This window comes from Coturnix japonica, chromosome Z (assembly GCF_001577835.2).
Source record: "Coturnix japonica isolate 7356 chromosome Z, Coturnix japonica 2.1, whole genome shotgun sequence".
Taxonomy (NCBI): domain Eukaryota; kingdom Metazoa; phylum Chordata; class Aves; order Galliformes; family Phasianidae; genus Coturnix; species Coturnix japonica.
The window spans coordinates 51,485,501-51,502,183 of NC_029547.1; the positions used below are offsets into that span (position 1 = coordinate 51,485,501).

Sequence of the window (16,683 nt, forward strand, 5' to 3'; positions counted from 1 at the left end):
CTACTGCTACCAGCATCTGAACTGGAGGAATCCCAGGGGTTTTACCAAGATGACTTTATGCACTGCCAATGTACAGGATTTATCATCACTGCAGGCCAGCATGAGTCAGAGCAGAGCTAGTGACATCATTACTCATGCTGAAGGTGCATTTGGTCCTTTACAGCATCACTGTCTTAGGAGGAGGGAAGATGTACTGGTCATGGTAAAGATCCAGTCAGTGACATCCACTGGAATGCCAAATAAAATCCAAACGTCTGGGCTGGACTCCTCAAGTTGGTTTGCATAAACAAATGTGACCATTAGTGCCCTGGAGCATCTTTGTGTACTAACAAACTAACAAAGACAAGAGAAATGCAAGTACACCGATCCTGTAAACACAATTTTATTATCTCTGTTTTTAATTTTACAGAACTATGGCATGAGACTGGTGGCAAATATTTACAAAACAGAAGATTATAACAACACAGCACCTCTTGAAGTACTGTCGCACATCCAGAGATGTCTGACAATTAGAAAGTGTTGTGTGAGTGGACAGATTTTGCCTAAAATTTGCACTGAATCAATGCATCTGACTTCCAGGTCCCACTAGAAGAAAGTATTGATGTAATGGGTGATAATAACATTCATAGCTGTAAAATCTGTACCTCAGTTACCAGAAGAAGTATCAACCAAATATTGCAGATTAGTAGTCATGATTTAACCAATGTAACTACCTATGGAAGCTACCTATGGAAAAGATTTAAGCAAATAGCTGATTTGCCTTTACTACAGATTCCAGAGTTGCTAATAAAGCCTTCATCTGTTCTCCAGGAAAAGCACTCATGCATGCAGATACCTCTTCAATAAACTGTGGTAGCTTTTGAAAAGTTTCTAGCTCTTTAAAGTATGTATCTACTAACCAGTGTGCAGGAAATGTACCTTTCATCTTATCAGCAGTCATTACTAGAAGCGTATCTGAAAGAGCTACCTTGCTGAGTGTTAAAGGTGAAAACAGATTATAAACAGAACAAAAATTAAGCAGCATCTTGTTAAATAAAGTCAACCACAACTCTTCTTGCTGACTGCTCAAATCTTTTTCTGTACGTTCATAGAAGCTTTCAATTTTCTCTTCTGGAAGAACAATGTTCAGAAGTTCTTGTTTTACTTGGAGGGACTGAACATAATCCAGGGGGAATTTTCCATTGGAGTCCCTATGCTGTAGAAGGACTGGTCCTGCAGGAAAAATACAAATATTATTAATAATAGAGTGTTCTATTTGGCAGCTGAGCAAGACGTTAGTGTTTTGGGTTGGTGAAGTTTTTTTTGCTAGAAACTAGGAGTCTCTTTACATTCCTTTTCGTACTAAGTTATGTTGATTCAACAGATGACATAGACATTAGCAACACAATCTAGAATATGCAGAGAAAAACAGTTTGTTTATAACATTGTTTTAATTTTCTTTTTAATTTTAATTTTAATTTTTCCTTGGTTTTGCTATGCTGAAAATGAAGGATTACTATCTGAAACTGAAAAGAAGTTCAAATCTATCATATCCTAAAATTTCAAGTTGCAATACATGGAATATGTAAAAAGTCAGTTAATGTTATTACTGATGCACATAATCATCAAGCATTTCACAGTTTTAAGTTATTTGCTGACACTGTCGGAAAGTTAATAATAATAAGTAGCTTTAAAGTAAGAAAATGAGACATGTTTTACTTGTTCAGATTAAATTCTTTCAGCATTTCCTGTTTATTAGTACAATGGAGCTGTTATTACTTAAACAGTTTACGTACATCTTGTAAGTTTAAGGAAAGCCACCTAAAAAAAATGAAGTGGGCTGAAGCACTGTAGCTTTAGGTGGTGCTTTTCAAAGGTGAAAACAACATAAATCTGCTTATGCAGATCTGGATTACTGTGCTAAAGTAATGATGCAATTTTATGACTTTGTATGTTTTCAGAAATGTAATTTAATTACTAAGGGTAATTCAGTGCACAATGTATCTGTATTAGAGGTCTTAGCTTTGCTAGGATTGAAGCCACATTGATATAAAAAACCCACATACATAAAACATAACTTTTGCAACTTAGGGACTTCTTTAGGGAAAGCAATGGAATAAACTATTGCAGAGATGTACTCTAAATTACTGAGCTGACTAAATATGGACTAAAAGGGTAATATGCCTTCCACCATAGTCTTGTCAGCTACTAGACAGGCCAAAACCCATAGTGCAACAAAGGCAAAGATAGGGTGAATGCAGCTTTATAGTTGCCAGAAAATTTTGATGAATGCAAGTGCAAGTAGAGCTCTTCCCTTAGGACAACAGGATCATCTGCAACCTATTCCTCACAATAGCCTAGGAAAAATGCACATCTGTCAGTGCAATGCCACTTCCAATTGAGGAGCTGGGCTTACAGCAGTATTGGCTATTGCATCACTTAGACCGATGGAACTGAGCCCAGGTATTGGCTTGGCATGTCAGATGCATGGTTCAGTAGACACATAAAACACCTGGGAGCTCCAGAACTCAAGCTCAGCAAACACAGAGAGGTAGAACTGCAAAGGAATGTATCGATCACAAGCCAGTGCTTGCAAACAGACAGAAATAGCCTTTAGGGGGCAGGAGAAGACTGAAAATACAAAGGGTCGTATGCCAAGAATGAAATAAAATTTTGTTTCTGTAGCTTAATTAAGTAATAGGCCATCTAAATACAGTGTGCTATTTTACCTTAAGGCTACAAATAGAATTATCCTTATTGAAAAAAGTTAAGACTAGGCATATCAAGCAAAGAATTTAAATTGACACAGTAGGTCAAGAGTAAAGATAGTGCAAATTGTCATTTTAATAAACAAATTTAAAAAAGAGCTGATATCCAAGATGAATCTTTCATTTTTTAAAAACAAAAAATGTAAACTATTTTGATGCAAGATATTCCAAAATGAGATACAACAAGTTTCCCATCACTGAACAAAACATATTCTTAAAAATATTTACCATGTGTCAGCCTAAGGGAAAATGTATTTTTCTTAGAAACTCACACATCCCTCCCACTATTATCCCTAAACAGCAGTTATCACAATTACAATACAGACCCCCTTCTTAACCTAATTACCAAGCAAATTGTGTTCTTCCAGGACCATCACATTAATTTTCGTAAATGCTGAATAACTTTATATTGAAATATGTGGTTACATAGAGATTTTCTGATCTATTTTTGCATTATGGTAAAAATAGGTCAAAATAAAAGAAAATCCTTAGCTTTGCTTGGTTACTAGGTAATCTTCATTAGTTACTTAAGATAATAGTTACAATGCAAACTAAATAAAATGCAGAATAAAAACATTACCACGTTGGAAAAAGAAGTGAAATCCCTCATTAATTTCACATTCAGCTGATCAAGATAGGTGTAAGAACAGTAATATTTGTATTGTGGCCACGATTGCTTGGCTTGAAAATATTTTAAAATAAATATTTCATATTAACACTTTATTTTACATATCTATTAGCCAAAGAACCACAAACTTCACATGCCTTCAGAACAGGGTTATTTCCCTAAGCCAGGTTAGCATAAATGCACTCACCCCCATGCTGAAGCAGTAGCTTGCCAATTTCTATATGTCCATTTGACAGTGCATCATGCAAAGGAGTCACCCCGTCCACTTGACTGAGCAGGTCTACCTCTGGACAACGCTGCAAAATTTCACTGACACACACTGTGCTGCCATGGTTACAGGCTTCATGCAAAGGCGTCCAGCCAGCATAGTCTGAATTATAAATCAAGGGAAGTTTTAAAACAGCAGAAGTAGTATTAAAATGTTAATAATGTAATTCATTAGACAGAAATACAGTTTACTTTTTAGTATTCACCATGGTCAGAGTGGTAAACTGAAAAGCATCTGATAAAAATTAACTGCTCTTTTAAAAAATTGATAGAAAACGTGACGTTAAATCACATCTCAGCTACAAATTAACCTTCCAGTCATTTCTGGCATGAAGTCCTTAATTTGTGTTATTTAGAATAATACAGGCAGTGTTTGCAAACTTTATTCCCAGAAGTACATTAACACAGTTCTTTATCTGGCTTAATTTCTTAGTTCTGTAGAGAAAATGAGTAACTTACCTTTAGAATTAATGTCTGTTCCAGGGGAAGAGAGAAGCTGAATCAATCTCTCCACTTTGTTTCTTTTGCAAGCTACATGCAGGGCTGTCTGTCCTACCATAAAAAATTAATAGATTACACTAGACTAGGCAAGATAGCAACTAAAGAAAATAATCAAAGTGCTTGGAACTAGGAGTCCTGGCTATATGCCAGAAAATTCAATAATGAGTAAGATTTTCCTTTATGCTGTTTAACCATCTTTTGAGAAAATTCAAAAAAAAAAAAAAAAAAAAAAAAAAAGAAGTAAAAGGAAAAAAAAAAAAACAACAACCCACAGAGCTTCTGTTCCACCAGAGATCCAGAAATGAAACTGTACTGCAAATGGTTTAACACAGGAATTATATCCCCCCCAGTTCAAGGTTTAAAGCTTCAATCACACTATAAAAGCACCAAGTGATCACAGAACACCAAAAATACTGGGTTTTGAAGCAATAAAACTTTAGAGTGCAGTTGCCCTCCCTTAAATTTATTCATGAACCTACGTTAAAATGTATGGTTCTTTTTACACAGCATTTATAGCTTAATTCAAATGAATGTTTCTGGATAGGCACGAGTGCCTCTACACACTCAAGTATAATTCAGAACTTCAAATCCGTTAACAGATGGTTGCTGTTTCTCAATAGGCTGTCTGACTTGGCTACAGTAACAAGGGAGGGGGGAAAGAGGGAGAAATAAATGAAGGGGTCCTAATAATAATAATAAAAAGAAAGTCCTCTGAAAAAAAAAAAAATAATAATAATCCCAAGCCTCAGTATTACATAATGCTGAAGTGTGAAAAATTGAACAGCAAGAAACTGAGAACTGCTGCTTGTATGTAAAGACACCATCAGACTCCGCATGATAAAAAGTTCAGACCCATTCTGAACACTGTTTTGCTTTCACCACAGATTAGATCTTCGAACAAGAGCCAGAGAAGAATCTTGATCAGGATGAACAAGACATGATGCAACAAACATCTTAGAAATGACAAAACATATCTCAGGGTAAATCCCTTAGCATTTGCAAGTAAGATTTAACACAGGTGTATTTTTGTTATATTAATACCTTCATTATATAAATCTCTCAACTTCATACATGTTCTTTCAACAGTAGACAACTACTTAAATTTTGGCAGGGAAAGAACAGAAAAAAAAAGCTTTTCATTTTATTTTTATTTTTTATTTTTTGCTTCTATGCCATAGTCCTTCAGCACACTTTTCTTTCCAGAAGTCAGCCTGTAATAATTCACATCAATTTTACTTGCAAAAGCAATAAAGAAAAAGCGAACCAATTTTAAAAATGCATGGTCTGGCTCTGTTACTGAAGCGCTCTTAAATCCCAAAAGAGAGTGAGGTTTTTTTTCCTCCTTCAGTGTTTCTGATACAATTCTGATTATCAATATAATATAAATAATATATAATAAATAATCACAAATCCGTAAAGGTTGCTTTTGCCAGATTTTTCTAAGCCTGAGTGTCATGATTCATATAGCTGTGTTTTAAGTGACATAGCTACATTTCTGATGATAAAGATGAGAAAAAGTAGTCCTAACGAGTCATTCTGTTGGGGTAAAGCCTCACATAAAAGCACAATTTATTAGATTTGTGTAAATAAGTAGCAACTGAATGAATTACTGCAGTGCTGTTTTATTCCTTAGGTACTTGGGTTCCAGTATAGCTAAGACAAAAGCCAAATGCCTTTCATAGTCTGGGCTGAATGCCTGGAAGAAAACAGTCCATATGCTTAACACAGCTATGTAACATAGCATACTCCTCAGTCTTTGTTCACAAAATGTCTAGGACTGAAAGCGGTGAAGACCGAATTACTTTCAAAGCAATCAGAAGACGTTGATCCTACCAAGCACAGGTTGAGGTGGATTAGCAAAGTAAGACGGGCAAGACTAGAATGAGCTCACACAAGCTGTACACTGTATTTAATATCTGGGGGGGGAGGGGAACGAAGAAGGCAGCTTTATTCCACCATATATGCAATTCCTCCTTCCAAACAGACATTAAAAAAGGACCATAAGAAAATAATTATTGGACATAAGCCATCATTTTTAGCCAGCATTCGTAAGGTCAAGATTTTTAAATCTGAAACCATCAATTCTAACCATATAAAGTCTCTAACATAAATCAGATATATATAATACCTTTTAGCATTTCTCCTGCAAAAATCCCACCTCTTCAGCCCAAGAGGGAACAATTCTCTTTGCTGTCTGAAGCCTTAGCTCTCTTCCTTGTACGGCACTTACTGTCTCAGAAAAGAAAGATAAGGAGACACATCTAAAATCACTATTTCATATCTTATGTGTACATACTTAATGCTTTTAAAGTATATTAAGCATCAATACTTAGATCTATGTGTTTCAGAGTTATTTCTAAAATGTCCTAATGACACTTCCATGTAACTTAATTATAACCGTATTTAATCCAGCAATAAAAGCAAATTGTCTATATTAAACTTTTTTAAAAGGTAATTTTGTGGATTGTCCAACTTACCTATGTATCCCTTTACATCAAATATTAGGAAAATATAACTACTTTTATTTGCGTAAATTGAGACATGGAGGATGGGACAGAAGGGGGAATCCCAGCCCAGAGGTTGTTATAGGTTTAAAACTTGAGCTTTCTGTCAAGTTGCAGTAAATTTGCAGACAACAAAACAGGTCATATAAAGTTCAAAGAAATGTGTCGGTCAGAAGCTGTCCCCCAAAGCAGAATAAAACTGGTGATGTTATAGGCATTACTTTACGGTAGATCAGGGCAGCACTTTGACTTGGTTCTGCTCATCACCATTTAGCATCTGTAATGCCTTCTGAGATGCAGGGCATGGCCAATGCCCTATTTTCTTTGCTTTGTGAATTTTTCTTGTCTCACATATCCCCACCTCTTGCAAAGCAAGAAAATAGGGACCGACCTGTTGCAAAAGTAACATTTTCAGTGACTTTGTAACGTAGTCTTTTTTGCTGTACTTCTTATAAATCAGTCATCTACCACCCACGCCCTGTTGCACCCTTTTTTTATAAAACATGACCCTTACATGACTTGTAAGGATCTAGCACATACAGGTTGCTTAATGTAATCTCTGTAATACTTGTTTTAACTATTGCTGTAATTCACTCCTGTAAGCTGGCCTCAGTGGTAAACGAAGAGCCTAGAAAATGGAAAATTTTACATCTCCTTTTTTTCCATAGCTGAGATTTTCGTCTCTTCAGCTGGACATAAGACTGAAGCAAAGCTAACTGATTCTAAGCTACTTAATGGAAGTATGTACAAGCTTTCCTCTCCCAGTCCACAAAGAAAAACCCAAGGAGCAATCTGGCAAAGAATTACTCCCCTCCTTCAACCCTTCTAAACTGGGAATTGGAATAAGCTTCTTGACCACTTGGAAGGCATAAGCTAGTTAGTTAGCTCTACAGTGCTCTTTGTAGAAGTTTCAGCTTCTGTCTAGAAATACAGAGCTTTCAACCCAACCTTACAGCTCTTTTTAAAAAGTCATGCAAGTTTTTTGCATGGTCCAGTGACGGGAATTCATTCAAATAATTATACAGTCATTGTATGTGATCATTAAAGAAAGCTTTGAGTATTTAACAGATTACCCACGATTCTGCAAGTCACTTGCTGTAGAGGGACTCTTAACCTGCCGCTATACAATTACCAATAGGCAAATAGGAAAGCACTCTCTGAACATACTGAAAATTATAGTTGATAAGATGCTGTGTGACAAGAGTGTACGAAATTGGACCATAGTTGATATTTATTGTATGGAGCAAGAATGAAAGAATTGTTTTGTTAAGGAAAGCCACAAAAATCACATGCAATTTTTTAAAGCTCTAAAACAATTTTTTTTCAAGTAGAAGCAGAGTGATCAATATTCATGGCAATACGCCAAATACAGTGATTGCTGCTGTGTTTATGTTGACAATATTTGTTAAATACCAGATCTTGTTGGTTATTTCTTAAAAATTCTGATATGTCTTGCGCCTTGCTCGTGATTCTTTTTAATGTGCAACTTTCTATATAATGGTTGACTAGAATTGATCTTCTAGGTATTTTCCCAACCTTGGACTATTCTGTTGATTCTAATAAGCAATAATTCTCTGTTTAAGAATAAAATTCCTGTAAAGTTTGAGAAAAACTTAGTATATGGAGTAGTTTATACAGTATAACTTTGTCTTCTTTGACCTTATCTATACAATTTTGGGTCATATATCAAGTTATGAATTTCCTATTCTCATCAGTCTTCACTATTAAGGCTATTGCAGAGTGGCTCCAAATTAGGTCATGACATTCCTGTGTGGTGTCCCTGACTTGTGACAGTCTTCCTGCCAGTAACAGTGGGTCCGCAAAATTCAACCTGTATTTCCAAATAAGCTATCGCAGTTGGTAACTTAAAGGCAAGATAAAGTCTACAAGTAGGAGAAAGTCTTTAAGAGGACAGATTCATAGCAATATAATGTATTTCAGAATTACAGAATAATCAGATAACCCCTAGCAGCAAAATAATAAACTGTCACCTCTTCAAACCATCCGAAGGAAAAAATATCACTGAAAAACTATACAATATTTTGCATTTTCCTTAACTACAAATGTAATATTGTGACAAATGGTTCACATGAAAGATTACTTTAAAAATCTTTAATTTTGACTTCTCATGATAGTTGCACATAAACAGATTAATTTTACAACGTGTTACCAATCCCTTAACAAGAAAATTTAACCACTGTTTTGAACCCTGCCCTCAGGCAAAAAGGAAACACAAATGCAGCCATTCCTACCAAGTGGAAGCATACACATGCAGTGAAAATGATTTTACACCACAAAGAAAGATACCTTCCAATACTTTAATTAATCTATTCTATTGAAGTGCCCAGGTATTAAGAAGTGTAAGAGTTACTTACTATTTTCTGAAGAGAAAGAGGTTCTGAAGAAATAGTTACATTCCTCTGTAAACACATTTTTTTAAAAACTGCTTCAGCAACAAACATTTGAAGCCAGGGGGACGGTATGGAACAAATGAACGCTTTAAATCACGTATTGAAACATCTGGAAAAATGAATAGCCAAAGAGAAGAGGAAGAGTCTTAAAATCAGAATATACAAACCTGTACATGTATAGTTGTCTAGAAATATATCTCTGAGTGATTTTTAATTCTTCTGTTGCAGATCTGTAAGTTATTCTCCATGAAATTTACCACAATAGCACAAAATCTTATTAAAACAGATTTATCCATCACCTAAGAAGACAAACTACTTAGAACATTCATCTTATTTGTGCATTTGAAGAAAATAGCAAAGAAACACTTTTACAGCGTCAAACACTTTAAAAAAAACACTCAAAATCCAGTATTTTAAAAGTTTCAGCTTGATTTTGAGATTATTCATTATTATTCATTCAGTGAAATTATGCAAGTGATTTAATTTAAAATTTCACAAGACATAATACAAACACAAGTCAGGTAAAAAATATGTAACAAAAAAAGTTTAACTTATGCAGAGGAATTCTGTATTAAAAGTGACCTTGCGCAAAATTCCCAACATTTTTCAGATATACCCTATCATCAGGTTTATCTTGGTCTATCTCTTTTTTTTTTTTTTTCTTTTGCTTTGTTTTGCTTTGTTTTTTAGAGAACGAATGGTGGTTCTGAAGCACACTGCATTGCTGTAGTGTTAGACTTATGAGAAATGCTCACACAGGAGCTTATCAACTAACACAGCGAAATGGAAGAACAACTGCTACTCCAAACTGATAGTATCTTACAAGAATTCTGCTATAATTTTTCATAAGTCCTATTGTCCAAGCTGTAGAGATCACCAATTAGTATAGTAATTTTTATTCTTTATATCCTGACTATGAATGTTGTTTCCATGAATACTCTGAACTGATGAAGACGTACATAGAAACACTGTTTTGTAAGCAAGAAAGTGAGAAAGTTAATACCAAAATTTATTCACAAGATTTTTCATAATATATTAAAGCTAGAAAGTCCTAGAGATACTGCAGAAGCTATAGAACTAAAAATCCCATTGATTTAAATACTATAAAGTCCAACTGACCTATTGTTTTTCTGTTGTTGCTTTTAATCTAAGGCACATTATAATGTGCCAGAGAATAGTTATAATGTTCCCTAAGAAAGACCAGAATGGAACTATTTGGCTAGAGACTAAGATTTTAGTTTAGTTTTGTTCAGGACAAATCTTTTCAAGTGCCCAAGTAGAAGCACCAGTGCTCAAAATGAAGCCTACCCATGCTTCTAGAGAAAATAATGACTGAAATCAGGATACAGGGGTAAATAAGTTGAGTTACAGTTTTCCAAACGTTTTCTAATTAAAAACAAAACAAAACATGGAAATGTATTTTGAATATGTAATAGGAAACACTGAGTCATTTTTCTAACATTATTTCTTGGTCCACTTGAGTTCCTCTTCTCTACATGCTGAAACAACAGATACTGCAGTGAATATGCCATTCAGAGTCGTGACATTTATTTTTATCTAGCATAATGTTTAACCTTGTCTCTATTTTACATTAATATCTATAGAGATTTATTTAAAAGGACTTTAATCAGAAAGCAGTGCTATTTGGTCTTTGCTTGGAAGAGACACACAACCTGCCACATACGCAAAGATGTACACACAACCAGGCAGTTTCCTGCACACACATGCATCACTCTGCACAATGGCATGGCTGCAAAAGAAAGAACAATATAACCTGAATGCAAACTAGGAGTTTTAATTTAGGCCTTCTTGAGTATATTTGATTCAAAGATTCTCAGATGCATTTCAAACACTCACCATCGCAGGCAATGACAATGTAGTGTGCTAAATCATCAGCTATTTGATGAAACACATTTCTGTCCATAAGCAAACCTGAGACGATCCAATAATCCACTACGGTTCCAAGAATTGCATTTAATAGACAAGCTATTTCATGTCTGAAAGCCTAAAAGGGAAAGAAAAGAGTATCTATGGACCAGTACTGTACAGTAAATTCATGCTGATAATGTAACAGTAATAACACCAGAAAACATCTTCAGATAAAAGCCCACTGTGTTGTCATATCACTTCTTCACTGGCATTTCTTTTTCTGCTCAAAAGCCAACTGCTGAAATCAGGTCAACAAAACTAATTATTTCATTGAAGCCGCATCAGTGATTTGGAGAAATACTAGTTATTTTCTAAAACACCATGCAAATTACAGAGATCTTATCCTCCTCATTCTATCAAGATTCTCTTTTCCTGAAGTTAACAACACAAAATCAAAGTCCTGTTGTGATTAACCTCTTGCACCTGTACTAAAAAGGAGCCTGGCTGGACAGTTGAAAGTGTTACTCTCCTGCACAGAAAAAGTATGTCAGATCAGGAAACTGTATTCTGTTAGAAAAACAAACAATCAAAAAACAAATCAATCAATCAATCAAACAAAAAATCCATGCAAAACCAACTAAAAGAACAGCAGCTGCATATACAGAAGGAACAGGTGAAAGGACACTAACCTTACCATGTTCTCTCCTGAATCTGCAGGAAAGGCCATGTGCAGATAAAGAAAGAAAGGAAAAATGCATGCATCATAGTGGGAACACTTGAAATTAATGTGACAACATTAGCAGAACTACCTAAGTATCACAGAGTTGCTACGGGCCCACTTGAACACCTGCTGACCCACTGTATTCTGGAGAAAGAGAATGCATACTTTACAACAGACAATTTTGGATAGAAGAGAAATTGAACTAAAAATGTGTTTATTGGACAGTTTTTGACCAAGGAATTATTTAAAAGAAACAGAACTTTTCTGTCTTTTGTTGTGTTCTCACACCACAATCAACAGTTCTTATACTCTTTTGAGAACAACACATGTTCAGGGTTGGTTTAAAACTTTGAAAAGTACTTCCTCAGCATCTGGAAAGTGCCAAAGACCAAAGACTGGAATAGTTTTAACTTCATCAAGAACACAAAGGCAACAGTGACTGTGACACAGATGAGATTTATCATAGAAAGATCACAAAATCATTTGCAAAAAAACTAAATAAATGTTGTCCAGAAAGCTAACAGACTTCCTTATTCTTCAAAAGAAAATGAATAAACAGAACTTTAAGGGCTGCTCTGAAAGTAATGGCTTTATTATACTGGCCTAAGACATCTAGAGGTGGATGTTGGTGTTATGGCTGCAGAGGTTGAACCTTCCCACCCTCCTGTTACATGTTGTTGAAATGACACATATGGCAGCAGAAAAGCAGTCTGGCAGAATGGTGACTGATGTGAAAGTACATAGGAAGCAAAGATGCATTTCTCCATGAGGAAAAAATGGCATCCACTGACATTCACTGATTCTTCTTAACGTTTATGGAGACCAAACAGTGGATGTGAGCACAGCGACGCAGTGGGTGGTGCGTTTCAGTAGCGGTTCACCTCTACTGGTGAAGATTTTTATGAAGGATCTTGTTCATTGTTAGCAATATGTACAGATAACAATGGTGTCTATGTTGAAAAAGAATGTTTTGTAACTGAGAAATTGCTCTAGCAAATAGCACTATTGTGCTGTTTGTATTAGTTACCATGGAAATAAATAGGAGGCATTAATTTCAGAGCAACCTACTTACAAATAGTTATTGTGCAGGGAGGTGAGGTAATCTACATTACTGAAGGCTTATAAAAATCTGTCAGTAATGTGATCTCTGAGATAGATTCCAGCTTTTACTCCTCATTTTTAGTTCAGCTCTATTTGATTTATTTTACCCACTGCTTTTCTAATACATTATCTCACATTAACAATGAGATCTCTTAAGAAACAACACAGCACACTGATATGGCTGGTCAACAACATGAAAATGAATTTTGTTTCAGCTAGTATTTAAAGATTTTAAAAGACGAATTACTCCCTATCTTCTCATAATAATTCAAAACATCCCCAATGCCTTGGAATTTCCTTTAGGTTGCATACGTCTTGATCATTGGGCCCCAAAGCAAAGTACAGGGCAAATAATCCTCAATAGTTCTTCAAAGGAAATACATTACATAAATGCAGCAAATAATGATATTTTTAAAAGAAGTGACAGAGCCAAGGATATACATATGTAGTCTGATGCAGGTAGATCTAAAGCAAAAGTACTTACACTGTTTTTCTTAATTTCTAAACCACATAGTTGTATCACTTGATCTTGGAAGTATTTTTGAGAGTGGTTGGGGGGGGCAGTAGACGGAACTAATGACTGTTAACACTGCAAACCTGAATGCTGTTGCACAAACTCACACATATAGTGGCAATGTAAATCTTGCTGATTATACATGAGCTGCAACTACCTTCACTAAGCTAAGTACCTGCACACTAACAAAGACATCCTAGATCATGCCAACTGATACAGGCTTAGCTGATATTTTGATAGATGGTGTAAACCAAGAGCTTCTCCTTAATTTCTTGAAGTAAATGGTTCATCATTACAAATGAGGGAAAAAAAAAAAATTACTGCAAGAATCTCTCTTTAAGAAATATTGAAATATTAACATATCAAACGCTCATTTCTACCACAAAACAGCATAAACATAGTAATGAAAATGTACGTGTATATTATTGAAAAGGAGAATGAAACAGTTATTTCCATTTGATGTGGGAATTGTTGCCATGTGTGTCAAAACCTCACTGTGGAAAGAAACAGCTTCTGCTTCCAAACTCAACAGGCCAAATCTTAAGAAGTCAAGTCTCTTTTACAGCTTTACAACCCTGTAATCGTTTTTGAACTTGCAGTTTTCCTTGAATTTAGTTGATATTGTAATGATCGAATTGACAAAAAGAAAAAAAAAATACACAAAACAAGAACTTTCAGCTACAATACTTTAAGAAGAATAAATTCATAGAAAGCTAAGCAATTCCTGTATCCAAGTCAGTAACAAAGTAAATTCAGAAGAGCCACTCTTTGTACACACACAAAAGCAATATTTAGAATGTTATATCAAAACTCTGAGTAAGAAAAAACAATTCACCCATATAAATGACATACATTTCTATGCTATCGCCAAAGGCAATTTTGGATACAGTAAAAATACTTCCACTTAAGAAATCTTTGTTCACACCACCATTTAGTTAGAGCACATGATTATCGTTCACTGGAACACAAGACCCCAAAGCTGAGAATATTTGCAAACAACTGATTTTGGCTCCACCATTTATTATTTGACTTTTAATGAAGCACGAACAGAGTTAATTTTTAATATTTTGTTCCTCTACATATCATCAAACAATGAAATTGTTTTTGAAACTATGTGTGTCTCTGTTTTCCCTATATACAAGTACTTCTAAAATTCCTAAGAATAATGTACTGTTACAAACAGTATTTCAAATTATTCTGAAAACATTCTTAACAGAACTGCAGTTTTATTTTTACTTATAATACCCAAGTGAGTCAGGTTGGCGCTAAATCCATTTTCTTCACAGCAGTCTCTATGGTGCTTTGCTTTGAATTTGTTCCCAAAGGAACATTGATAACACAGTGTTTTTCCTATTTCTGAACAGTGCACGCACAGCATCAAGGCTTTCATATTTTTCCAATATATGCTTGTAAGGCTAGGGAAGCTAACTGGGAAAGAAAGCCCTGATGCTTACTTCCAGGGGATGCACAAGGGACTGGAAGGGGACACAGCTGCAGGATATGACCTCAGCTAACAAAAGGTATAGTTTACAGCATATGGCATCATACTCAACATGAAAATCTTGTAGGTAAGAAATGGGGACATCTGGAGTTATGGCATTTATCTTACCATGTAAACTGCTATGTTATTTCCTGCTTTCCAGGAAGCTGCTGGGTGCCTGTCTGCCAATGGGAAGTAGTGAACTAACTCCCTATTCTCCTGCACTTGAGTGCACACCTTTGCTTCACTTACTTAACCATCTCCGTCACTTCTCATGAGTTTTACTGCTTTTGCCCTTCCATTTCTCTCCCCTGTCCTGCTGTGGGAAGAGCAGTTTTGCATGAGCATACCTGCTAGCTGAGGTCAACCCTATGCACCATACTTAGCTAACTGAATAACAACCAGTTAAGCACTTTTTTTTTCTTCAAAACCCTCTTCCCTGTTGTTAGTGTTGAGAATCAATACTATCTTATCGAGAAAAAGCACTGAAGTAGGAAGAGACTGTTGACCATGTTAAACATATCAGTGCAACTGATGACTGCTAGTGTGGCAAAGGCAATTCCTGTATTGCTGTTCCATTTAATGCTTTCCTCCGTCAACTACAGTGCTCCAGCGAGACAAGTCTTAGTACACATAAAAGTTTTCATTGGAAAGCTTTTAAGTCATAAGAAAATTCATCTTAACTTTTTCACTTTGAATTACAGAAATTTTAGAGATGCTTTTTAGAGGTTTTTTTTATGAGCTGCAATGTTTTTAGGGTAATGCAGAACTCTGAAAGTGCCTTAAACATACTTCCAAGACAATTTAAGGGACTGACAGAAGGACAATCAATTCTATGAATTTATACCACACTGAAATACCTGAAATATTGTTAGAAAGGACATCAAAACCATGTGATACGATGCAAATAAAAAATTGAATGTGTCTCTTTTACATTCCTTTGTCAGACTACATAAGACAACCTTCTGAAAGGAAAAAACCTGCAGCTGTAGGACAGACATTTTTGATAATATTATAGACATAGTATCACTGTGAAAAGATGCAATAACTGAATGGCTACTAGCTACTCAGTGTTAAAAACAATACACGTTTCTAAGTTCCAAAGCTAAGTTAAAGGCTATTTTTCAAGGAACCATGCTGTTTCACCACCAACATTACTTGCTTTCGAACTGTATAATGTATAGAATTATTTCTATGATTCTATGATTGTAACCTGATATTGAGTATTGATTCAAAAAGATTTCAGAGTAGGAAAATCTGCATTCTTTGCTTCCACATTTTCACCTATAAGGATAATTTCCTTTTTTTTCCCATCAAGTTGTCTCAGCAGATTAACACAGTAATGAGTGAGGGCACTCAAATTCGTGCCACTAATTTAATTTTTTATTTCAAATAAGGAAAACTCTATCTAACATGAAAGCAAATCACAGAATCACAAACTGTAGGGATATGAAAGGACCTCTGGAGCTCATCTAATCCAATGCTTAAAGCAGGTTCTCTACAGCATTGCTAAGACTGGTAAGGTCTTTCAGCCTTTCCTCATAAGGGAAGGCCCCTAATAATCTTTGTGGCCCTCTGCTAGGCTCTCTCCAGAAGTTCTCTGCCCTTCTTAAGCTGGGGAGTCCAGAATTAGATGATGTACTCCAGACATGGCCTTACCTGGACAAAGTAGAAGGGGAGGCTCACCTCCCTCATCTGCTGGCCATGCTATTTCAATGCACTCCAGAATATCATCAGCTTTGTTGGCTTCAAGAACACACTGCTGCTCATGGCCAGTCAGGATATGCTGTCCATCAGGACACGCAGGTACTTCTACACAGAGCTCCACTTCAGCAGGTCAGCCACTAACCTGTATTGATGCATCTAATTATTTCTCTCCAGGTGTAGACTCCACCTCTGCCCATGTAGAACCTCATCAGGTACCTCTCCACTCAACCCTC

The 16,683-nt window shown here is 35.6% G+C and overlaps 1 protein-coding gene across 1 annotated transcript in view; it reads right to left on the bottom strand.

Annotated features, from left to right (window-relative positions):
* Nucleotides 1-366: 366 nt before the first annotated feature.
* The window catches only part of SLF1 (SMC5-SMC6 complex localization factor 1), a 38,505-nt gene continuing 22,188 nt past the window's right edge, over nt 367-16,683 (bottom strand). Inside the window, 7 exon segments of the mRNA XM_032441225.1 lie at nt 367-1,212; nt 3,563-3,745; nt 4,102-4,194; nt 6,272-6,404; nt 6,892-7,038; nt 9,023-9,177; nt 10,916-11,063. Of these exon segments, the coding sequence (XP_032297116.1) occupies nt 740-1,212; nt 3,563-3,745; nt 4,102-4,194; nt 6,272-6,404; nt 6,892-7,038; nt 9,023-9,177; nt 10,916-11,063 (1,332 nt within the window). The 3' untranslated portion in view covers nt 367-739.